Raw genomic sequence first — 25,369 nt, 5'->3', positions numbered from 1 at the left:
AAGGAGAATGCTTTTCTCCTAAGCATTTCAGGCACCGAACATGACGGCTGGAAGCCAGGAAGACTCCTGGGTGTGACACACACCTTTAAAATCCATGCTTCTTGACATTTGGCTTCACCATGACTTGGTACCAGGTAATTATCATGCTCTTAGCTAGACTAACTTATCCTAAAACTACTAACATCAACTAATCTAACAAAATAGATATTTTACTGATCGCTATGGATCCTTGTGATCCTCATCCTTTCACTGCTGTGGTTGGAAGGAACTGAGGCTGCAGCTGGTGCTATGCCTCCTTTTGGGGCCATACCTTCAGAATGTGTTCAAATGCTAGCTATGGAGAGGCATTCGAGCACTAAGAGGCACTGTTACCAGAAGGTGCCTCCATGCAAGCTGCACCAGCCAGGGCTCCCTAAGAGTGGGAATATGCAGAGGACACGTGAAGAACATTACTAGATATAACTGCTCCATTGCTGGAAGGTGGGGTAGCACCTCCAACACTGCCTTATGTTGGCTTTGAAGTGAATCCTCTCTCCACATCACAGCCAAGAGTCAGCTCAAAAGATCGCCTTGCTCTTGCTTTGCCACACTTCCACCTCTCCCCAGATCCATCACTCAGCTTCATTCCACAGGAGGATCTGTGGGAGAGCTCTTAGCCGGTGCACATTCACCCACACAGCCCCCGCCTCCCCCAGTGGCCACTACAAAAGCCAGTCACATAATTAGCCTTTTAGAACAATCTAATTTATCTGTGTGCATATGAAGAGCTGCTTCTGTTTAGCACCTCAGATGGCAACGCCTCCACCTCCTACACAGAAGATGTTAACAACTAGCCATGTGATGCAAAACTGAATAACCACCTACCCAGTGTGTGTTTGACAAAAACATCTTCACCCAGGTGATTTGCGGTGACGTTCTTGACTCCTGCAAATTGAGAAAAGATTGTGAGTTTCCTTAATGGAAAAACAGATTTAAAGAAAAAAGATCCTGCATGCAAATTACACAGGAAGGAAAACATGCAACTTAAGCTGAGCTCTGAACATTTCATAGTGAATATCAATGTTGGGGTCTATAAGGGTCATCATTTTACATTTTAAATAACTGAGCAGAATTTTTTTGGCAGTAGCAGGACTATCTATATTCGGTGTCATTTTACATTTTTGAAATTTAAGCTTTCAGATTCTTTTTTTGCCCAGGTTACATTACAGTGCATTTACAAAGTGCACGATTATTGAAATTATTGCTAATTTATGCAAAAGCATGTGGTCTTTTTTTAAAAACATCTACTTTTAAACATTTTTTTTCTTTCAAATTTTACATTAACATTTGAAGAATTGTTTCAATAAAGTTTATGCAAGTTGCCGTCACAGTTTATGTAAAAGAGAAATGTGCTATTAAAAGCAGACATTTAGGTTACCTTTTGTTTTTTGCGATGCATGTTAGCTTTACACATCCTTATTCTCCTGCGATAATTTTCCTTTAAAAGGGGGGTATAGGGTGATCTTTTCATCAAGCAAGACATTATGCCCTGAAAGCTGACTCCAAACCATTGTTGAAAATTGTTATTTACATTTTAATAACAATCTACAAATACAACTTTTTGTTTTAAAGTATTCCGCTCAATCATGCACTGCTATAGGCAGTTTGGTTCCTAATGTTCTAGTGCATTTTTCACCCCCGAGCAGTTTATTTCTCCCCCCTATGATGTCAGATTTATATTTTGCAGAGAAGGGCAATACAACAAACCACCTCAAGTTTCTTTAAGCAGCATTTTACTTTAACCTATTATGCTTTCCCCGAAGGATATTAAAAGCAATCACCTGCCCCCTTCTCAAAACAATTGTGGGTTTGTAACTGGCTTCCCAAATGCAGGCCACCTTAAAGCAGGTAGGCATCACCTTTAGACAAGGGTTAGTTGTGTTCAAAAACAAAATAAAGCTTCTTTTTTCCTCCTGTTGGTAGCTAGGTCTTGGATTTGTCAATCTTCATTTTGTCATTCTACATTTAAACCAGCCATTTCAGACTCCACCTGGAGTCTGCAGAACGCTGAGGCTATCTGAAATCTGAATCAATAAACTAATTCCGTCCAGCCCATAAACACTCCTTCCACTTGCAGTTTTGCAGAAGTCAGATTTCTGCTTTAGTACTGGTTCAAACTGCTTTCAACAACTTCCAGGGGGTGAAAAAAAAAAAAAAAAGTTTTTTTCCTCCTTTTTATATTAAGCTCACTCACCAGCTTGATAGCTTTTTGTAAAGGTTACAGAAAAACACCATTTTTAGAATGTCTCCATATTTTAAAAAGACCATTAACTTTAGCATTAATTTAAGTTTATTTGAAAGAGAAAAGCTATTTTATTGCTCAACCAAAAAAATGACAATTCATCACATTTACTTTGATTAAAAAAGGACTAAACTTTATTGACAAACTGCTGCAGACATTTTGACAAGTTTTAGCTACCTATTTAGGCAGACTTTACACACGTAGCATTTAATCTTCAAGAACAAAGTGGGAGGACAGCGTACAAATCCAATTAGGACTTTAACCTATGTACAAAGTGAAATTTCTCATTTTTTCAGCTGCAGTGTCCCTTTTTATATAAAGCTAGTGTTGAGACACACTTGAACAAGTCACTGGGATTACTAAATATTGACACCTTCGCCAATTTTAAACTCGCACTGTATTATTTGCCCCAAATATCCTAAAACGAGAAATCTGTAGTTTTACAGAATGCAAACCTAATATCCATTTAATACTCTCTAATTTCAAACCCTGGGCAATTAGACAGAGCTGTGTAGTAGTTTAAATTTGTTCTTCTCTTAAAAGTTCTCCGCATAGAACCAAGCTAAGAACCCCTTTACACTGGAAAATCTGCTTCCCAAGCATCTCTCAACACCGCGTGTTCGGGGCTAGATTTCAAAACCCACATAAAAGTCAATTTTACAAACCTAATTTTTTTTAAATCAATTAACTTTAAAAAAAAGCTATTTTATTTGTTATAAGGATCTTTGTATTAAAATTTAAACTTAAGATTCATCAGCAATCTGCTTTTAAGGAAAGTTTGACATCTGAGCTTACTTTTAAACGGTGGCAGCCACTACCGTTACATTATGATTTTAATTCTTAAAAACAGTCCTGAATTTTGAAATGTAGCCTACTTTTGGGATTCTGCAACTACAACTTTTACGGGTATCTTAAAAACCAAACTTAAAGGTTAACAAAACCTTAATTTCATAACTGTTAAACAAGCATGTCACTTTTGAAACTAACTTTTTTTAACTCAACTTTTATTAAAAAAAGAAGTACAGTTGTGTTTATATCTAAACAACAAAGAAAAGCAATCTACACACTTAAAAAAATTAAAGTTGGTCTTCTAAATCTATTTAACTCATTTTAAAATACTACGTACAGAAGCCAGAATGCAAGGTGAGGATGGAGTGGGAGAAAAGGGGGCCACGAAGAAAAACAGTTAGACAATTACTTGTCTGATGTGGGTAAAGCAACAGGAATCCTGGGAGATACAAGAATCAGTAACAACTGTTTGCTCATAACTGATATTTTTCCCTCATGTTTTTAATAGCGTCCGTAAGGGTGCTCTCTGTAGGCCCCCTTCACTGGCCTAGCTGGTGGGGCCTTCAGGGAGGGCCTTGTTCCATTCCAGTCATCTTGGCCTGCAAGAGAGAGAGCAATAAACGTCAAAGTGCACAGCACACTAATCATATGAGATGCATGCACACAAGGGCAGCAGCACGACTGCACTGTGTACTAGTCAGAACACCTGCCTCCAGTTTTGATATCAGGACTTTGTGAAGACCAGTGACATTAATATTCCTACAACTCTATTGGCTCACAGGCCTTTAAAGGCCACCCCTTTAAGCTTCTGTAAGACTAGTGTTTATCTACAAGATCCCAGTGTCACATAGCTTCAAGTTCCACAAATATTAAATCTCTACCAAGAACATCTCTAACTATGCAGGTTTCAGAGTAGTAGCCGTGTTAGTCTGTATTCACAAAAAGAAAAAGGAGTACTTGTGGCACCTTAGGGACTAACAAATTTTTTTGAGCATAAGTTTTCGACGAAAGCTTATGCTCAAATAAATTTGTTAGTCTCTAAGGTGCCACAAGTACTCCTTTTCTAACTTTGCAAGCATTTAATAAAAGGTAACTTGTATGGGAACCCCCTTGGAAGTCTTCAGATATGATACCCCCCACTAGGCTCATACTTGAACAAACCTGAAACCTTTCATCTATGAACAACCACCAATTAATTTCAGTAGATCTGAAATGGACTCCAATTCCTGAAGCAGCGTTGGCAGTCAGCCTCAGCTAAGGTCACAGGCATTAAAGCTCTTTCAGTCTGTAAGCAGGCAGCATTTTATAATCTATAAACTGACTCAGTTGTGCAGGATACTGCTACACAAGAAGTGTTTTTCTCCTTTTTAAAAATAAAAGCAAGGAAGTCTCCTTGCACAAGCCTGCCAAATGACTAAATCACTACCACCGCTCTGCGATGGCAGTCTCATACTGAACCCAGAGATACAATAGTGTTTTCTGCCAGTTAGTAGCAGAGGGATGAGACAGTGACTACTTAGGGATTACATTCTAGAAGATACCTCAGCACTTTCAATGCCTGCCTCCTGAGATCAGGATTTTACTACTCCCTAAACATGGTACCTGCACCAACATGTGTAACTGATTATGGTAAAAAGCTTTCAGTAGGACAGCTGAATACTCTCAAAATCCTTTTGCCATATAACTAACTATTGAAACAAGCAAAGTTCAAATCCCATTCTCCTAGAGCTAGCTCAAGTCCCAAATATCCAAGCTCAGCTTTTATTATGGCTTGTGCTTGCAATATTCTTATTTTGCACATCTGCCACTCTCTCCACACGTCACTGGTTTCAGAAGAATAAACATGCACTGAGAGGCAAGCGTAACACTCCATTTCACCATCGTGAAATGCATTTTGATTTTCCTCAAAGTCGCCTCCACACTGGCTGCACAATTTATTTTTCTAATTTTGTTTTTATGAAAGCAGAGGCCAAAAGAAATTACTGCGGACAAACAGATTAACTGTGGCAACTTCATGCCAAGTGTACAATGAGTGTACAAGCAGTGTTTGGCCTTCAGATCTCAGACAACAGCACTGCTCTCTTACCAAGCAGAAACACAAAAGCCTCTGTGTGTTGCATGACGAACACAGGCAACAAAAGAAGGCATTTAACAGCCATTCTAAATGGAAGCATGAAAGATATCCAGCATTACTGACAGCAAGTGTCTATTCGCATTTAACGCAGACTGATAAAATCTTTGGTTAGGCAGTTGAATTTAAACTCCATACAACGTAAATATGGACCAGTATGCCACCACAAAGTTAAGCCTCACATTCTGTTCGCTCCCGAAGCGGGAGGTGTAATGCCATCTTAACATTTCATATGCTTCATCATGGGACAGCTAGAGGCCTCCCTCTGCTTCTCTGAGCCCCGAAAAACTCTCATACCCCATGCTAGTCACCTTTCTCCCCTTAAATGTACTTGAGTCCCAAGCCCCAGCAGGAGTATTTAATGGGATTCTCACTGGAACTAATTCTGTACCTTCACTGACTGTAGAGGCTGCTGCAACTGCTTCCAATATATCAAGTGGCTGACTGCACTGCTTTTGCAGCACTTTCAACTTCTGCTGATCTGAGCAGAAGACAAGAAATCTCGCTCTTTGATACATGGCAGCGCAATTCACAATTAGCATGCCAGAACTGCCTCCATTTACTCAATCCACCTAAATTCTTCATAATGCAATGCAATAATAAAAAAAAAATTTTTTACTATGGCTTCTCTAAGTATTGTCTCCTATATATGGTTTAAACAACAGCATTAGTCAGATAAGACATCTTGTTCTAAATGACCAGTGCAGATTTTGGGAAATTACAAATTGAGTATTTTCATTAGCCAAACATAGGCCATATACACAGTTGCTACAGAGCTCTATCGAGTTAAAGAGAAGACTTAATGCTAGATTAAAATCCATCTTTCAAGCAAGTATTTATTGCAGAGTCAGTCTCATCTGGAAGGGTTTTGAGGATTACAAGGAAGCAGCCGGAGCTGTGCATTCATCCAACTCTACAAAATATAATCCCTGCAAGCCAAACTGCTGTAAAAGCAACGTTGTAGGTGGGAATTCAGACCTCCAGTTGTGGAGCATTCCATGCACAAAACTGACCGATGCTGAAAAATACCCCACTTCTGAGAAGAAAAAAGTGGGGGGTGCACGGTGGCAAGAACTCCGACATGGCATTCTACTGCAGGACTTTAGGTAAGGTCACCTCTGCAAGAGTCAAACTAGATATGAGCCTAACAAAGCCATGATGTATGACCTTAGTCTGATTGTCATGTAGACCTGTGTTATCTCTGGAATGTAAATATTTTTCCCCATGAAGGCCCCCCGGTTACTTTTTGGAACTATACCATCAGCATTTTCTTACTTTAAGACAGAAAATTTAAAGCAAAAAAAAGATCTGATAAACTTCAAGCAATTCCCAACTGAATTATAGCCCCTTCTCTCCCTGTCACATAAGCAGTGTGTCCAGACATACCATAAGCTTCATAGGATTCTTGTGCCTCCCCATGTCCATAATCATAATATTCCGTGTCCCTGAAAGAAAAAGACAGGATATGTTTAAGTTAGTTGTGTAGAGGTGAAAACATTTCAATTCACAAACCCCAAGAGCTGGAGCATTCAAATTCATGAGCTCCTCAAGAATAATTCAAGACTTTGTAGTGCTTGAATTAGGACACCCAAAACCTCCCTACTACCTTGGGTAAGTATGACCACTCCTTTTAAAGACAGAGCTAAAGGCTAGTTGGAACTTTCTGAAATGTACCTTCCCACACGGGCTGCTTGATTCAAACACATTAGAAGCCAACAGAACAAGGCACAACTAGTCTCAATTTTATTAAAATATTGGAAACGTGTAATTTTACCTGAAAATTCTGTAAAAAGTCATGCAGAATTCTCTCTCAGAAATGGGATTAAAGGGGACTGAAAAATGACAAACTTACCCTTGGCCCTGGCTGTAGTAGCCTTCATATCCCTCATAACTCTGCTCCGCATATGTATCGTCATAACCCTGAAATAGATAACATAAGGATGGATACATGTGGAGGGCGTCATTCATTCTAAGAAGAAGAGCAAAACTGAATTTACTCGGCAGTCCTTTTCAGATTAACTTGTAAATCCTAGCATGTCCCAGGGGAACCTTTGTCTTGCAGTGAAGGTGAGAACGTTAATCATGTTCACAAGGCATGCCAGAGTCCTGTAAAGGCTGCATTATGTCCAGGTTATGTCAGAAGTCTCATAACTGGGTTCCCCAACATAGGATTTATAGGTAGACAGAACCCACTAGTTTTAACCAGAGCCAATGGAAAACTGAAGGAAGTTTTGCCAGGAGATGGAAGCATTTTTTGTGGGGTGGAATAAGACAAATCTCACTCTGATGGTTCCTCAAATATTTACTCCGGTGCTCATCTAAAGCAAGTCATTGTGCTGTTTCTCTCTTTAAAACTGCAAGAGCAAATATTCTTAGCTGAGCAAAGAAAACACTCAAGGGTATGTGTCTGTAGTGACAACATTTTAACCAAGTTTATTCACATATTAAAGTAAGTTCCTATCTCAGTTACATGGTCTGAAGACTCCAGCACTCCCTGCTTCTACAAGCAGCTTTCCACAGAAGTGTTTTGATTGTTTTTTTGCTGGGCACCAGTACTTTTGTTAAAATATAATCTTGGCCACACTTCAGTTGCATTGTAATTATTCCCCTCCAAAAAAGTGTTTCATTATGGCGCACATGGAAACTTATTAACAGAAAACAATGATCTCACCTCTCAGTTCAGCCATTCAGCCTAGTACTAGGGTTTGCTACTAAACAAGGGCCATTACAGCAATTGCTTTGTTAATACCCAACATTTAGGGTATGCCTACACTGCAGTGTGACACCCATGGCAGGCCCGTGCCAGCCAATCCGGGCTTGCAGGAATGTTTAACTGCAGTGTAGATGTTTGGGCTTGGGCTCCAGCCAGAGTACCTAATTAAACAGTCCCTTAGCCTGAGCAAGCTGGCACAGGCCAATCACAGTTTAATTTCAGTGTAGATGTGCCCCTAGGATCTGTAAGTAACTGCCTGCTGGCTACTTGGAAAGAGCATGTATTAACGTTTCTTACATAATCTTCGTAAGTTTCTGGTGCGGGTGGAGGAGGAAGCGGTATTCTCTGAATGCCTGCTGCACGAGCTCTTGGTACAGGAGCGCCCCTTACTGCTGGAGGAGGGGGTACACCACGGGCCACAGTAGCTCCTCTAGCTATGGCACCTCTCACTGGTGCTCCTCGCACCAGGGCCCCACGAGGAGGACCCACCACACCACGCCCCCTAAGAAGAAAAAGGATTAGAAATAGCCATTTTTGCACTCTGCAAAAGCCACAATGATGTTCTAAATATCTAAGACAATTTACTGACAGATCAACAGTTATTCACTACGGATGCTATAAAATTGATAATTGGATGCATAAACAGGATTATAATGCAACTCTGGTAAGAGTTTAATGCTGCATAAAAACTACAAATATGAAACATTACCAAAGGAAAATACAGCTGAATACTCAAGTAGTCACCACTTCTAAACATCTTAAAAAGGTGTGGATCTGCAGAGGTTGATCAGGCGAGAAGGTTTGCTATGGCAGAAAGGGAACCGTGGTGCCTCACAAAGTCCAATGAGAAGATGACTAACCACCTTTGCTGGTGTCTAAATGTGTTTAGTACTCAAGTGGCTTCTCTTTTAATCCTTCATCAGGGATAAATGCTACCTATACTGGCACTGTGTAGGATAGCTTCATCACTGATTTAGTCCAATGCTTTGAGCAAAGCATCAGTGTCAGGATAGTAGCAACATCAAGCTTTCATGGGAGTTACGCACAAGCTGCAGATTCTCAGTGCACTGGAGGACCCGCTGACCGGGGATGATGAACCAATGAGCTATAGGTTTCAACTTTACCCTTTAAGTAGTTCTAGAAATCAGATGCAATTTCAGCAAGGTGGTTTTCTAAAGCTAATATAATTCAGATTACAAAACATTCACCAACCCCCATTAAAAGTCTTATTACCTCTTTTCTAGCACATACAAGACCATAACTCCCAATTTAATAAAAGCAGCCCTGCAACACTGGGAGTTCCAATATTCTGAGTTCAGGCACAAAAAGAAAAAAAGATTAACCAGTTTGCTAGCCTACGAAAACAACAAGAGTTCCCACTTCCAGCATCACTACTTTTGAAAGTTACCTAGGAACAGGTGGAGGAGGGGGAGCTGCTCCTCTTCCTCGCACAGGGACCCCTCGACCACGTGCTGGTTCTGGCACCCCATTCAGATAGGACAGCTCCAAAAACTGCTCCTGGCAGATGTCATCCATCATATCCTGAGGAAAAAAAGGGACACTAGTAGCTAGCCACCCTGTGCTCTGAGGTGTCAAAAATTAACATGTTAGAACATCAGTTGCTGAAAACTGTAGGAGTCAAACCTCAAGCAACAGCAGCTGCCACAAAGCATCTACAGTCCCCTTTTGAAACATGTGGGTTCACTGCCAGCCAAATGCTTTTGACAGAAAATGCCATGCTCTCCCCCAAAAGGCACACTGGAAACTGATCACTGCATCCACACAAAAACAGGAGCTGGATGCAACCTGATGAAGAGTAAATGCCCATTTGCAAATCCGAGCTGTCTTTTCACATTCCCATGAACACAGCACATCTCTGCTCCATGCCTTTTTATCTCCCCTAGGGATATAGCTTAGGGAATCAGCAGAAGATCCTGGTAACTCAGAAGCAGCCACTCCAACCCACTTCCTCCCCAGACATGCACACAGATCAAGTTACCAATACTAGCCTGCCTGTCGGGATTCCAGAGCTGCCACAGCAACACTGCTTCTGTAAACTAAGCTTACTGCACACATCAGGGGCTCCTGGCATACCTCCATTCTCCTCTCCAAGCTCCTCATGTGCCACTCCCTTCCATCCTCTATTTCACAGACATGTTGCAAACCCCAGCCCCTACAATGCCAGGAGCCCTGTGTGCCCACCACTCTGCCCCACCCCAGCCATACCACTCTTATTCTCTTTTCTTCTCTCTCCTTTGGGGTGGTAACATTTTAAACTCAACTGGGACAAAAGAACTCAAATCAGGGGTATTGTTATGCTGGAATGTGTTACTTTCTGCCCTCAATCAATTCTTTTATCTACAGAGAATTACAGAGGTGGCTGAAGCTGTGGTTCTGCTAACCAAAAGCCATGGGCTCCATGTGTCTCCCATTTCTCCCTTTTGTTTTTTTTCTGATTTTCACCAAAATCCACAGGGTTCTGCTTATTGACACCCAGAACATTCCCTGAAATTCTGGAGTTGATTAGACATGGCATTCAAAATTTATACTGTTTTACATCCAAACAAAGCAATGCCATAAAGTTGAATGTAAGGGCCTTGAAAGCTCAATGAAAATCATCTCCAAATTAAAAAAATGGCATTAAGTGTTCATATAACATGCCCAGGTATCGGCAGAAATAGGCTGCTCTATGTGAAATCCATTAAAAGCGGTGAGAACACTGATTTAAGAGCTACCAGGACTTTTTCCTGCTAGGTCTCTACAAGGCAATTTCAAGTGATGAATGGAACCCATTCAAGAAATCTATTACCCTACAGGGCACAGTTAAGATTGCTCTAGACAGAAGAGCTGCCATACAAACTCAGACCAGTTTCATCCACCGAGTCCAATATCCTGTCATATCAGCCAGTAACAGATGTTTCCAAGTTGGTACAGGAAACCCCAAAGTGACAATTATGAAGTAACGTGCCTCTAGAAGAAACTTCTTCCTAAGCTTGACAAGGTGTGTGAGGTAACATCTTCTACTGGACCAGCTTCTGCTGGTGAAAGAGACAACCTTTCAAGCTTATACAGAGCTCCAGCATCAGAGCTAAATTACAAGATGCAACAGATTGTTTAGTGTAAGTTTCTAACACATTATCAGAGGCCTTTCAAGGTGAAGCGGCCAGTTAACTAATATGTTAACTATGTATGCTAATCCATTTGTTCCATCTTGTATTTAGCTCTGACATCAAGTACCCAGACCTGAAAAAGAGTTCTGTGAAAGCTCGAAAGCATGTTGATCCAATAAAAGGTATTACGTCACCCACCTTGTTCCTCTAATATTCTGTGACCAACATGGCTACACCGCCACTTCCTAAACTTGGTCAGTTAGTGGTTTAAAATCTCTTCCTTCAGGACACAAGTTAACTACTGTATGTTCCCCAGGGAAGGGCACCAAAACCAAGGCTCTATTCTAAAAAGCATCAAGAAACAAGTTTGCATACCGGAACAAGGAACTTCTTGACTTCTTCCATGGCATGAGCCATGAGAGCATAGGCCTCGCAAGGTGGTCCAAAGACTTCAATGAAGACATGCAGATCCATATTTAAATGAGCATATTTGGGATCTCCTCCTTTGCGCAGTTCTTCCTCCTGAAATAAAGGATGATTCAACTGCATAAAGCCAAACAAGGTGCAAATAAATCATTTTCTTCCTTACTCATGTTTCTAAGCATTGATTAGCGGGACAAGGCTGTCTACCCTAAAATTTTCAGCCATGTTTAACCATGGATGTCAAACAGTAACCCCCTCGAGACTTCAAAACAGGTTTCTGGCATAAGTATATGCTTGTCTTGTGAATGGGGCTATAGAAAAATTAAGTTGTGCCACAGGAAGGAAGCACACTCTGCAGTACCAGAAAAGAGTAAATGGAAAGAAAAAAGGAAATAGGTGACAGTACTGTAAGGTAAGAATATGAGGCAGACTTCTTTAAACAAAAGCAGGCCAATTTTCCACCAGAAAATATCCATAATTTAGTAAAGATAGTGTGACAGTCTCTACCCCTATGTTCACTGCTTTCAGAATTATGTTAAGTTTTGTACAGAGTATGCCTTGTGAAGTAAAATTTGTAAACTCATAATTTGCTGATCATTATTATCCTGGTGAAATATATGTGGCAACATTGTATGTAAAGATGTACAGTTCTATTGTATGATATTACTAAGACAGGTTCCAAGTCGGGGGGAGCCTGGGGGGGGCGGGGCTCCAAGGACAAACCAGTTCCCCACAGACAAAAGCTAGGTGTCAACCAAGTCAAATGGGCCACTATGTAGTTAAATGGCCATTCTTTGGCAGGAAAGAAAGTGTGGGCAAAAATCTACAGCTTGACAAAAACAGCTGAGAGTTCCTTCCTCCCCTCCCCAGACATTTTGTCTCCTAAATCCCAGCTGGAGGTGATTCTTACCAGCTGAGAGGACTCTTGCACAAGAGAGGGCTTTAAGAAGAGAAAGCAATCAGTACAAATCATCTCTCTCTTCTCTCTACCAATGGCATCAACAACACGGATGAAGAAAGGAATCTGCACTGGACTGAGGCCTTGTCTACACTAAAGGGAAAAGTCAATCTAAGCTACACAGTTTGAGTTACGTGAATAGCGTAACTCAAATCGATGCAGCTTAGATCTACTTACAGTGGGGCAGTCGACGGGAGAGCGATCAGCAGTTGAATTGCTAAATTGACTGCCGATGCATTGATTGCCACAGCATCAATCCTCCAGTGAGTGTAGACAAGCCCTGGGGGAGATCCTTACTGAAAGATTCAGGCAGTAAAAATGATGGAACTTATGGTGAGAGTCCTTTGCTTTGAATTCTCTTAGCTTATTAAGTTAGGTATTAGTTGTGTTTTACCTTTTGTTTCTTTGCAACTGATTCTGATTTTTGTGCCTCATTAGTTGTAATAATGTAAAATCCATCTTTCTGTAGTTAATAAATTTGTTTTACTATTTTATCTAAACCAGTGTGTTTGGATTGAAGTATTTGGGACAACAAGATTGTGCATATATAGTTTTCTATTAATAAATTATGTACTTTATTTATATGAGCTTGTATTGTCCAGGAAAGTGATGGGCAGTACAAGATGGACATTTCTGGGGACAAGTCTGGGACTGGGAATTTGCTGGTGTCCCTCTGCAACATAACTCAGGAGTCACTGGCTAGAACAGTGGTCACCAACTGGTCGATCATGATCGACTTGTTGATTCTGGAGACTCTCCCAGCTGATCGCAACCTCCAGCCGCTATAAGTCCAGTGGTGCAGCGAGGCTACTGCTAAGGCAGGCTCCCTGCCCGCCCTGGCCCAACATCACTCCCGGAAGTGGCCAGCACGCCCCCACGGTGAGAAGGGGTCTCCGTACACTGCTCCTGCCTGCAAGCACTGCCCCTGCAGCTCCCATTGGCCAGGAACAGGGAATTGTGGCAAAAGGTAGCTGCGGGGCCAGTGCCTGCAAAGAAGGGCAGCAAGGAGAGCCATGTGCCCCCACCAGCGCATTGGCCCCTTCTGGGAGCAGCATGGGGCCGGGGCAGGGAAGGAGCCTGCCTTAGCCCCACTATGCCACTGAATGGGAGCCGCCCAAGGTAAGTGCCGCCTGGTCGGAGCCTGCGCCCCAACCCCCAGCCCCCTCCCGGAGCCAGCACCTCATACCTCTCTCCTGCACCCTGAACCACTGTCTGCACCCCAACACTTTGCCCCAGCCTGGAGCCCCCTCCTACACCCAAACTCCCTCCCAGAGCTTGCACCCTCCACCCCTCCTGCACCCCAACCCCCTGCCCCAGGCTCCGCCCGGAGCCCCCTCCCACACTCCAAACCCCTCGGCCCCAGCCCAGAGCCCGTACCCCTGCCCAAACCCCAACCCCCTACCCCAGCCTGGTGAATGTGAGTGAAGGCGGGGGAGAGCAAGTGACAGAGAAGGGGGGGGGGTGGAGTGAGTGGGGCGGGGCCTCAGGGAAGGGGTGGGGTAGATCCTCAGTTGCACTAAAATTCAAAAAGTGATCTTCTGTGTAAAAAGGTTGGAGACCACTGGGCTAGAGCATTCATAATACAACTAGGAGTAATTTGCATGCTGGAAGCTACATGAGAGCAGATCAGGAATGATTGCTCACATCCAAGCAGTGTAAAAGGAGCATTCAAGGAACACAGCAGTCCAGATTGTACCTTGAGGAATGTCAGAGATGGACACAAAAGAAGTGGTTTCCAAAGACAGTAATGGACTGATTGCTGAACACCTGCAGCTCCCATTAACTTCAGTGGAAATTGTGAGTGTTTAACACCTCTGAAAAGTCAGACCATAAAGTTTTAAGAGGCTATTAATGATTTCACTGTGATTTGGCCTGGGTGAACTTTACTGCAGCTTTCGGTAGTATATACTTTGTGGTGCTTGGTATACAAGTCAGTGGTACTAAACTGGTTTGCATTAACAGCTAGTCATATTTCTTCTGCCTATGTGCTTTTTATAACTTCCCTTGTAACTGCTTCCTGCTCTCAGATGCACAGCTGGACTCAAGTCACATGTCAGCAGCAACATTCTTATCCAATGATTTACCAAGAGCAGTTAGTCTATTCCCCTACAGCTTCCACCTTTTTAGATCAGTGTGAAAGAGGTGTTGGTACTTGTATTAATGCACTGTTGTAACTCCTTCTTCCAGAAGATTTTTGGCAGATACAAGTGACATGATTCCCTTTCAACACCACACTCCTTCCCTCCAGGCACTGCTTTGCAATGAAAAATTGTGGTAATACCTTAGACGGTGCCAGTTAAGCTTTAATGTTAAGTGTTTAAATTAATTCAACAGATTCTTACTAAATGGGGAAAAAAAAACTAAAAACGTAAAGGTGACTTGCAAAGTTAAAGTAAAACCAGAGTGAAATCCTAGCTCTGCACTGACTACCCCATTTAACCAAGCTTTAGGGGCAAGGAGGAGGGGAGCATTCAGCACAGAAATCAATTACTGTAGTTTTTCCATTCAGAAATCCTCCTGGCACTTTGCTATTCTCTGAAGATAAAGACTGATACATTCTAGGTTGACAAGGTCAGCGAACCAGTAGGTGTCTAGAGGATTTCACATAGGGGAAAGAATTTATTCCTTTGCTGAATGCCCTCCCATAGCCTGGTTAAGGAGGGCACTAAGGCCACGTCTACACTACAAAATTATGCCGACCTAACTAATGTCAGCATGCGGCCACCAGAGTTATTTGAATCGTTTCTGTGCACACACTTCGCTCCTTGTGTCCATGTGCACATCCTCATCAGGAGTGCTTGTTTGGATTGTATGGTCAGTGTGGGGCACTGTGGGATGGCTCCAGAAAGCCAGTAACAGTTGAAGTAAGCTATGCAGCATCGACAATGACACTGTGTTGTCCAAATTACATCTGCACTGCTCAGAGAGGTGGTGTTACTAAATCAGTGTCGAAAAGCACTTATGTCGCAGGAGCCAAATGGAAGTGAAGACACTTCCACAGCTCGGTCAATGCAAAGCAGCTTATGTCAACCTAACCATGTAACGTAGACTAGGCCTGAGTAAAAAAAGCTGGAATTGTACTCAATTCTTTAATTTTGCAGTTAAGCTTTCAAAAGAAAAAAATAGTTAGGCTTTACATCCAAAGGCACAGAATGTTTAAAAGAGGACTAGTTACCGTAGGCCATATTTTCTGCAAAGAGTTTAGCTCAACCATAATAATTTTTACACAAGGTAACATACATGGAGGTTGATATTGTCAGAGCAAAAGAGAAGTTAGCACCCCTGAGTTCTAGTGATTTTCACCTTTGTAAAATGCTTTGAGATCCTCAAGTAAAAGGCAATCTGCATATATGGATTTTCAAGCTCTTACCTTTGCTTTGTCTCTCATTGAACCTTTTCCAAGCACAGAGATCTTGGCCCCAGTTTCTTCCTGCAGTCTTTTGATGGTGTTGCCTTGGGGTCCCAAAATCTTCCCAACAAAATTAAACTGATAAAGGAGATAAACAGATTTAGTCCCAAAGCTGAATGAAGTTAATAACGACTACTGTTAAAACTGCACTGGCAGACAAGGTAACACTGGAAGTTTAACCAAAGTCATCAAAAGCCCCACCTCACAGAAAGTCTCATGGAGAAAGTTTAAATAATATTTGTAGAAAAAATTAGCAACTGGTAGGCGTGCTCTTTTTAGATGTTTTATTTTGCCAGCAATTCATTCTAAATTAATTCACTTAGTCTATTTAATTCTAATACTAGACTCCAACCATTTTATGGACAGCAATTCCTAAGAGTTAGAGGGAATCTTAATTTTTAAGCATGAAAAGAGAGCTAAAGAAGAAACTCAACCCTGGTAATGAAAAAGCAGAATTACTCATTGACACTTACATTTTTATCCTGACATTCTAGAAATCCAAAACTTAGATACTGCAAATTTGCATAGGAGAAATTCCACAGAAATTAGAGCACCACTCTAGCATAACTCATGACATTCTGAGAAAGACACCGCTCACTAAGCATAGCATACAAGATCTTATTATGTTTACAGGTAGATCAGAGAGACTTGGTCAGTTATTTTCTGGCCCTCACCTTGGGATACTGTTTGACAGGTATCAGAACACGTTCCTTCAGTTTCATGTTCTTGTGGGAAAACAAATCCAAGTAGTTCTCTTCCTCATCCTTCTTTGTCTCACCCTTCTGAATTTTTTCAATTTCTAGACAAGATAAAAATAGTATAATTTTCGTTCCTCAAACTGAAATGACACTTTACATTCAGTTGCATCATGACAGGCTATAGTGCCCTAAATTCTCTATAAATATATGTACATTTATAACTATGTGGCAACAAAATTTGGATGTATTAAAAAAAGAAAAGGGCAGCCCATCTAGTCTTGCCTGTTTGTGTGTCTACCCAAAATCTAGGGCTTTAGAAGGATGAAGGACGTTGTTGGTTCGTAATAAGCAAACGGAATGGTGGATTATGACACAAATCACCTCAATTGACAGTGAGCATGAACCCTTAAAATACAGTATGCCATGTGTGATGTGCCCCTTCCTTTCTTTCAAACCTCATGAATTAATATGGCAAAGAACTTTTTCAGTGAAGTGTTAAGGTTGCCTGGTCATAGTTTGTACCCTTCCAGAATGCTGAGTTTCACAAAAGAAACCTCTGAAAACCAGGAAATACAGAGTAAAGGTAAACGCCCACACAACCTTAACTCTACCCCCCATGGAGCTAGCAATAGCCACTGGGAATTATTTGCATGGATTCCAGCAGCTTTCACTGTGTTATGTGTAGCTGTATTAAATGGTGCAGGACTAAACTGGAGTAGTTTAAAAGAGCTCTGACTGTCATGAAGAAATTAGGGTCCGAGTTCCCAGGTGCATATGTGCCTTGAGGTTCCAGTCTGCATCATTTCAATACTGAATTGCGTAAGTTATGTCAGTAGCAGAGCACTGGAGTCTTCTTGCCATGGGTACTGTCAGTAGTGAGGTCGGATATGAAAGCAGTTCATGGATTTAATGAAGGGTAGGGGAAAATATAGGTTTAAAGGGTACCCTTTGTGCAAGTATGAAGGGGCTGTAAACGGGAATGAAGTGGTTGTTAAATTTTACAAGTGTGGTGTTCTGTCTGGGGAGCAGGCTTAGTGGTTTGAGCAGAGGGCAAGTGCAGGTAAGTGGAAGGGGTCAGACCCTCATAGATGGGCAAGCCCCCACCCAACCTGGTACATACAAACATATACACTTGAAGGCAAGAAGTGGGGTGGGGGGCTGGAACCCCTGAACCCAGCTCACATCAGGTGGGGTAGGCAGAGGAGCTCAGACGACCCCATCCCCTAAAATACCCCTCCCCTGCCAGTAAATATTTGCATCCTTTAAAAATTTTTCTTTGATTATCTCCTCTCAAAGTAAAAACAAAAAACAACCTGACATATGACCAATATGCCTTCCCACCTCTTCCAATTTTCTGGTGGGACTTGAACTGACACTGGCTGCGTGAGTCAAATTCAAAGGACAACTGCTTATACCCATGAGCTAACAAGCTGGTGTGAAACTTCAAAGGTTAACAATCCTGTAACTCCTCTGTAACATGCATGCTCAGCGTAATGCCTTTTAGCTTGTCATTTAGCGCAAGAGGCTTGTGCCATGCTAAACTAGCGAAGCAAAATCTTTTCCAAATAAAGTTATCTCATGAACACTTTGGTCAAACAGCCCTAAGTTTGGACCCCTAACAGAACTCCTACACCCTCATGAAGCACACCACATCAAGGCAATCTGAGCAATCGTAAACTTTAGAAGACTAAAGGCTGTTCTACAATGAAAAGTTAGGTTGACCAAGTTACATCAGGCAGGAGTGTGAAAAATCAACACCCCTGAGCAATACAGTTAAGCCAACCCCAGTGTAGAAAGCACCAGGTCAATGGAAGAATTCTTCCATCTATCTAGCTCAGGGGTGGGCAAACTTTTTGGCCCAAGGGCCACATCGGGGTTGCGAAACGGTATGGAGGCTATGCCTCTGCAAACAGCCTGGTCCCTGCCCCCATCCACCCCCTCCCACTTCCCTCCCCCCTCAGAACCTCCAACCCATCCTGCTCCTTATCCCCAACTGCCCCTAACTACCCCCCCATACAACCCCCCTGCTCCCTGTCCCCTATCTGCCCTGCCCCCTATCCACACTCCTGCCCCGACAGGCCCCCTGACCCATCCAACCCCCACTCCTTGTCTCCTAACCCCCCCCGCACCTCCCAAACCCCCACCCCCATCCAACCCCCCTGCTCCCTATCCAACCCCCCCCCCCCCGCTCCCTGTCTCCTGACTGGGCCCCCCCTCCCCAAACCTCTGCCCCATCCAACCACATCCCCCGTCCCCTGACTGCCCCTCCAGGACCTCCTGCCCCTTATCCAACACCCCCCTCTCCCTTACCAGGCTGCTCAGAGAGGCAGGACAGGCTTATTGGAAAGCCTGCAAAGTGGGCAGGCGTAGCTGTGGGGAGGGGGGACACAGGTGGAGGGGCCAGGGACTTGGCCAGGAGCTCAGGGGCCAGGCAGGATGGTCCCACGGGCCGGATGTAGCCTGCAGGCCGTAGTTTGTCCACCTCTGATCTAGCTACTGCCTTTCGGGGAGGTCGATTAACCACGGCAATGGGAAAAAACCCCTGTTGCTGTAATGAGTGTCTACACTCAAGGGCTACAGAGATGCAACTGTATCTGGGCTGTTGCAGTGTTTTAAGTTTAGACACGGTCTTAGACGAGCAGAGATTTAAACAGAAACCTCATCTTAACCTTAACCATGGCAGGACTGTTGCTTTGCCAGAATACAAACTTCATCTCTGAGTCAAACAAAGCACCCACCTGCAAGCTCCTACTGCCCCAGAGGAACCAGTCCCAAAACGTATTAGTTCTTTAAAACACTTCCATTTCAAGGAGGCAACCACTGGGAATTAGGTCAAGTCTTGTCTGTACACCAAAGCTGCACCATTTTACATAAGGGTAAGACTAACTGAATTTAGCTAAACTTATTTTGGTTTAATAGTTGCTTATTTCAGTCTATCCTAAACTAATCCCTAATAAATTTAAAATAAACCAAAATTAATGTGTTCACAAAGGAGTTTGTACCGGTTTAATTAAATTGGTTTCCAATTACATCTTTAATTAAACTGGTGCAACTTTCAGAAGCCCTAAATATGTAGCTTTCAATTTTGTATTAGCTCAAACAAGTTGTCCTAAAAGGACTGAAAAGCCAATTTAACACTTGTTAAAATGAAGACCATCAAATTTGGAGCACATTAATTGACCGTGTTGTACCCTGGGGGAAGCCTGAGCTATAACATGGCTATCTAACAATCTTCAAACATGTTAACCTGCACCTCAAGAGTCAACAGGGCTTTTCAATCCTGTCAAGTCATCACAGCTGGAAAAACTTTTTTGGCTTTAAACACATGACCCTAGCTTTTAGTCTTAATTTGTAGATTTTATAGCTAGCCAATTATAGTGTGGTGGGGAAAGAAAGGTAGTGCAACGGACAGAGATGAAATCATGGTACAGTCTTGGTCAGAAATGTGGCTAGAAGCTGAAGCACCTTTGTGAAATACTATATACGGTAAGTCAATCATCAGGGTCTAAAACAGGGATCTCAAACTCAAATCACCATGAGGGCCACATGAGGACTAGTACACTGGCCTGAGGGCAGCATCACTGACAACTTTTCATACAAAGATACAAAAGCCCTTCCCTTCCCCGCCCCCACTCCACCCTTTCCATGAGGCCCTGGCCCTGCCCCTTCCCGCCCCATCCCAAAGTCCCTGTCCCAACTCCGCCCCCTCCCTGCCCCTATTCCAACCCTTTCCCCAAATCCCTGCCCGGCCTCTTCCCCTCCTGGAATGTTTGGCAGCAGCAAGCGCTGGGAGGTAGGCTCAAGGGTGTGGGGAGCTATGGCGGGCCACAGGAAATAACTCTGTGGGCCACATGCGGCCCATGTGTTTGAGACCCCTGGTCTACAACCCTGACATCGTCCTAGCTGTGGACAGAGATGACACTGAGCGAGAGAGAGAGCGCCAGCTCAATGAAGGGGGAATCACATGCAACAGGACACTAAACAAAAGATTAACATCTCATTCTGGAAGGCCCTCATACCACTGGGATGGGCCCAGTACAAGAATTTAACAAAACAGAACTCAAAGGTTCAATGGGTCTTTCCATAAGCTTTGGAAACACCAAATTAAAGTCCAGAGGATCAGCAGATTTTCAAATGGGAGGATACAAATTTGTACCCTTTCAAGAAACATTTCATCAGGTGATTGTGAAACACCATAATTCTTTTCAAAATGGACACCGTCAGCAGAAATAGCAACTCAAAAGGTTTCCTTAGGGGCACGCCACTTTGTGTGCCAGCAGGGTCTGCACAGCCCAGTCAGCATGCAATATGGTGTGCATTAGAATTCATGCTGACATGCACTACCGCACCATGTAGACAAGCCCTTAGCTGCTAAGTATAGCTTTGATGACAGCGACAAGAAAAACGGCCAAGGCTTCTACCATGAACACACCTTTTTAAACCTGTTTTCATCTGACAACAGCGACAGCCATTCTGCCCATCAAATCGTGAAAGGCCCTTACATCACTTGGAGGGAGGACACAACATCAACACAGCTTCAGCTGGGGATGAGACATAAAAGCACTGTGCTACCAGCTCCTGAGAGAGAGACTGACTCCACATCAGGTAGTACTACTGCTCTCGGCTACTTGGATAGAAGCGACAGGTATCTCCAGAGAAATCTGCTTTTCTTTGAAGACGTGTAGGATGGAAAGGAAGCAGCAGTCATGGTCTCTTGTCAAAGTTCACAGGACCCATATCGAGTAAATGCTGCATAAGACATAAGAGCTGTGGAGCTGGGCATATTAAAGACTCCAAACACAGTGTCTGAACCAGGCTCCTCGATGTGAAGTTACAGTGCAATAGTACCCACTTATCTTGAAACTGAGAAGAACATGGCACTGGACATAGATTCTGAGGAACTGTGGGCCCTATGGGACCAAGTCGCTCACCCACAGTGCTGAAGAACCAGGAGAAATGGAGGAACTAATCCAACCGATTATTTGGTGGTTATCTGGGATCTGCACCTGATATTCCATGTTCTGAACTCTTCAATTGACCTGTCAGCTGACTGCATATTATTTGACCACAGTCAAATATTGTTAAATATTTTAGCAAGAATGCCCTGATGTAGGTGGCAGATTAACTTTTTGATTGCATCATGGTGCCAGAGAACTTCAGTTCATTGTTCCACATTTTTCTGAGTTAAAATAACTCAGTTAAGTAACTTTTTTTTGTAGCAAGGCATAAGCATTTAAGGGTAAGCTAACTGGAGACCATAAAGTCTTACTCTTCTTTTGTTACTATTCTAAAAAATTAGTGCTTTAAAATTTGATCATTTTTGACAATATTTGACCGATCAAATGTCCAATACTACGTAGTCACTTTGCCAGAAGGGGTAATATCTACCTCAGTGGAGATGACTGATCTAAATGGCCCAAATCTAAGATGTTTTATCCTTTGTAGGACTCCTAGGACCCAAGGAAGATAAAAGACACTGGAGTCCAAGCAGGATCTCGGTCAAAGCCATCTTACACAGCCTCTGGAAGTGTAAAATATGCTTTCCCTGATCCATATGAAGAATTCAGATCCTTCGCCATCACAAATCATCAAGAGTACGTTACTGGAGGACTTTATAAGAGAATGAGTCCTTAGATGTTACAGTGGCTGAAGAAATTGTACAAGCACAACTCAGACTATAAATATCCTTTCACAACGTAAAAAACTGCTCTGAACACAAGCTCTCTTTTTTTCAAGTCTCTTGGCAACAGCATGACAACTGTATATATTCAGGACTGGGGTGATCTTGTGAAAGTTGCAAGATAGCACTGAAATTGAAGACCTTTGTTTATTCACTAACTAGGTTTCAAGAACGCAGCTGCAGTATTTAAATTTTGCCAGTGACTTCAGACTATATTAGAAGAGAGACACTTCAGGATGAGATTTAATTTAGTTTCTATGCTCAGAGCTTTGACTGACTAGAATGTCAGACCCTTTATACATTATCCTATCTAGTAATCTGCTCATGTAATCCAAACCAAACTATGAATGATGATAGGATACCTAAATTTCAGTTATGACTGTGTAGATATCCTTAGACTAATTGAACAGAATTTTAGAGTACAAACTGCAAATTCTGTACAGTAAATATTGCTGAGAAAGTCACTCAAACAAAGCCAAACTGGGGCACCGCTCAAAGAGGGCAGCGTTAAGGGTGTGTCACAGGCGTAGTGTGTACCTTAACTCTTCACTTCCTGGCTTTCAGAAATTTAGCCACTCTCCACATTCTGGAAGGGTACAAGTCACACACGGCAACCTTAACTCAGCAGAGCCCCTTGGCTCAATTGACCCCAAATTTGGACCACTCATACTACCCTGCAGCCATGAGGCCCAGCAAATGTCAAGATAATCTGAGGTTTCAGAGTAGCAGCCGTGTTAGTCTGTAGCAGCAAAAAAGAAAAGGGAGTACACCTTAGAGACTAAAAAATTTGAGCATAAATAAAGCATAAAGCTTATGCTCAAATAAATTTGTTAGTCTCTAAGGTGCCACAAGTACTCCTTTTCTTTTTGAAGATAATCTGAGTGAAACATGAGGATTTTAGAGCACTTAGAGTAGTTAAGCTTTAAACAGAAAGAAAAGTTCAATCCATAGCAGAGCTGGCACTTTGCTGTAATACACGGAAAGATACTTGTAAATGTAATGAAATATTTAGTATAAATCCTCAGTACACCACTCAGCAATTAAAGAGTTACCTGTGGTGAGAACACCATTCTCTGTGCAAGAATTAGCAAATCTGTACTGCACCCAGAAGGTTTCACTTCATTAATACAACTCAGAGATATTTCCTCTGCTGTTTGAGAACACCAGTTGGTTGAGGGGCACGTTACTGGAAGTATTGTTATAGGCTAAGATATTATAAGACTTATTTTTAAACATTGTTTTCAGGAAAACGTGACTGTTTTAAAAAAACCACTTAATTACCTTGGGAATACTACACATCTAATTTATCAAAACCAAGAGGTATACCAGTGGCACCAAGACACAAATTCAGAACTGAGCCACATCAAATCACTTGTACAACGAAGATGACAGCTTTAAATCACAGTTTCCTAGTTTTACATGAGGAGCTGAAAGGAGTGATGTATCTACTATATTAATACTGGCAATGCCATATTAGAACTGCTGTCTAATAATGCAGTTCATAAAGAATTGCATTAGTATCAAACATACTTTTAAATTAAACAGACGTAACAAGAGGCTAAATTCTACTCTTCTTGTCTAAAATAAATATAACATCCTTTGTGCGTTAGTTTACACGGCCTCTCCACCTTGTTACGCAGAGGAAGACGTTAGCGTTTTAACTTGTTCTAATTTTTAAAACAACAACTGTGTTTCAACACAGCCCTGTCTACTTGATACAGTACTGAATGTGACTACAGCACAGCTGCGCTGTAGTGATATGGAGAAATCCGAGCCACAAGGCGATTGGACAGTGATGATCAAGGGAAAGAAAGAGAGTGCTAGCCTAGTCACAGAACAAAGACTGCCATGCCATTTCCATTTAGTTTCATCATAGGCATAAAACAAGCTCTAACACAGATTTTCATAGCAGTGAATAAAAAACCCACAATCCCACGTTTCAAAGGAATCGGAATAGAGGCTACATAAAAAAACCAGTTTACTACCATTCTCTTTAGTCTCCTCTCCCCCAAGGATGAAAAGGGCCAAGATAATCACACTTTCTTAAAGAAGAAAGTTCTAGGTTTGTGTTTAATCCCCGAATTAACCATTCGGGCTGGATGCCATTTAAACAATTATAGACGTGTGTATCTTAAAACTACTAATCCGTCCAAAGTACATCATGGCAGGAGCAAGCTGAACGATTAAACTGCCCCCCCCCCCCGCGATTTAACTTCCCCATTCACTGCTTAAACCCTGCAGACGAGACAGTTTACGCAGCAAACTGTAACACGCCCAGGGCAAAAAGGCGACCGTCCCCCTCCCCAGCTCAGCCTCTCCCAAAAACCTCCCCAGACCCTGGCCTCTGCCCCACCTCCCGGCACGGAGACCAATCGGTTGCGAGGAGGAGAAGGGCCCGAAGGGAGGGAAGCGTGTGGCAGGACAGCCTCATGGCAGCCAGTCCCCGGGCTCCCCTGCTCCCCGGGGATCCGAGGGGCCCCCTTCCGAGGAGCGGGGCACTCGGGCACCTCCCCCGCTCGGGGCGCAGCCGAGAGAGCCGCTCTGAGCGTCGAACAAAGACGCCCCGGCCCTTGTCCTGCCGCCGCCCCGCCGCCGATCGCGGCCGCGGGGAAGGGCGGGTCTCCTCGCCCGCTCCCAGCCCCGTTGCCCCGTGCCAGCGCGGGGGGGAAGGACCGGGGGCCCCAGCCGGTGCCTGGCGCCCAGGAGCAGCGCCGCCTGGGTGACCGACGGGTGCTCCCCCCCGGCCGGCCCCCCCAGTCCCAGCCGGCCGCCGCATCTGGGCCGCCCCCCCCCCCGATCTCGTCCTAGCCGACTCCCGATCTCTCCTGCCCGCCCCCCCCCCGGGCCTGCTTCCCCCTCCCCGGCGCTACCTGCCGTCAGCAGCTGCATGGCGTGGGTGAAGGACGGGTCCAGGCTGTCCTTCTCGGCCATGAGCTCAGGCAGGTACTTGTTCTCGGGCTCCATCTTGACGGTGGCCCCGGGCAGGAGCGGGGTGGGCGCGGCGGCGGGGGTCTGGGAGGCGGCGGCGGTCGCGGCGGGCGGGAGGAGCGGCGGCGGCTGGGCCCCGGCCCCTCGGGCTCCCCCGCGGGGCGGCCGGCGGGGCCCCGGCGCCCCTGGCCGGGCGGCGGGGCCCGGGGCTCTGCCCAGCCGGGCGGCGGGGTCCTCGCGGCGCTGCAT

At 43.6% G+C, this 25,369-nt stretch overlaps 1 protein-coding gene across 2 annotated transcripts; it reads right to left on the bottom strand.

The window, feature by feature from the left end:
• Window positions 1-864: 864 nt before the first annotated feature.
• KHDRBS1 (KH RNA binding domain containing, signal transduction associated 1) lies at window positions 865-25,369 on the bottom strand. 2 transcript variants are annotated; one of them, XR_012635795.1, is made up of 10 exons: window positions 25,063-25,369; window positions 16,489-16,613; window positions 15,776-15,892; window positions 11,400-11,546; window positions 9,323-9,456; window positions 8,212-8,416; window positions 7,054-7,121; window positions 6,588-6,646; window positions 3,480-3,669; window positions 865-924 (listed from the first exon to the last, which is right to left on the bottom strand). XR_012635795.1 is itself a non-coding variant. In XM_074934614.1 (9 exons), exons 1-9 carry the CDS (start codon window positions 25,367-25,369, stop codon window positions 3,572-3,574), a joined length of 1,260 nt encoding a protein of 419 aa, XP_074790715.1. In that variant the 3' UTR covers window positions 2,409-3,571. The 2 variants fall into 2 exon arrangements, 1 of the variants encoding a protein (XP_074790715.1); XM_074934614.1 differs by lacking the exon at window positions 865-924 and having other exon boundaries at window positions 2,409-3,669.

This window comes from Natator depressus, chromosome 19 (genome assembly GCF_965152275.1).
Source record: "Natator depressus isolate rNatDep1 chromosome 19, rNatDep2.hap1, whole genome shotgun sequence".
Taxonomy (NCBI): Eukaryota; Metazoa; Chordata; order Testudines; family Cheloniidae; genus Natator; species Natator depressus.
The sequence above is the reverse complement of the archived record's forward strand: the minus strand, read 5'-3'. Positions and strand labels throughout refer to the sequence as shown.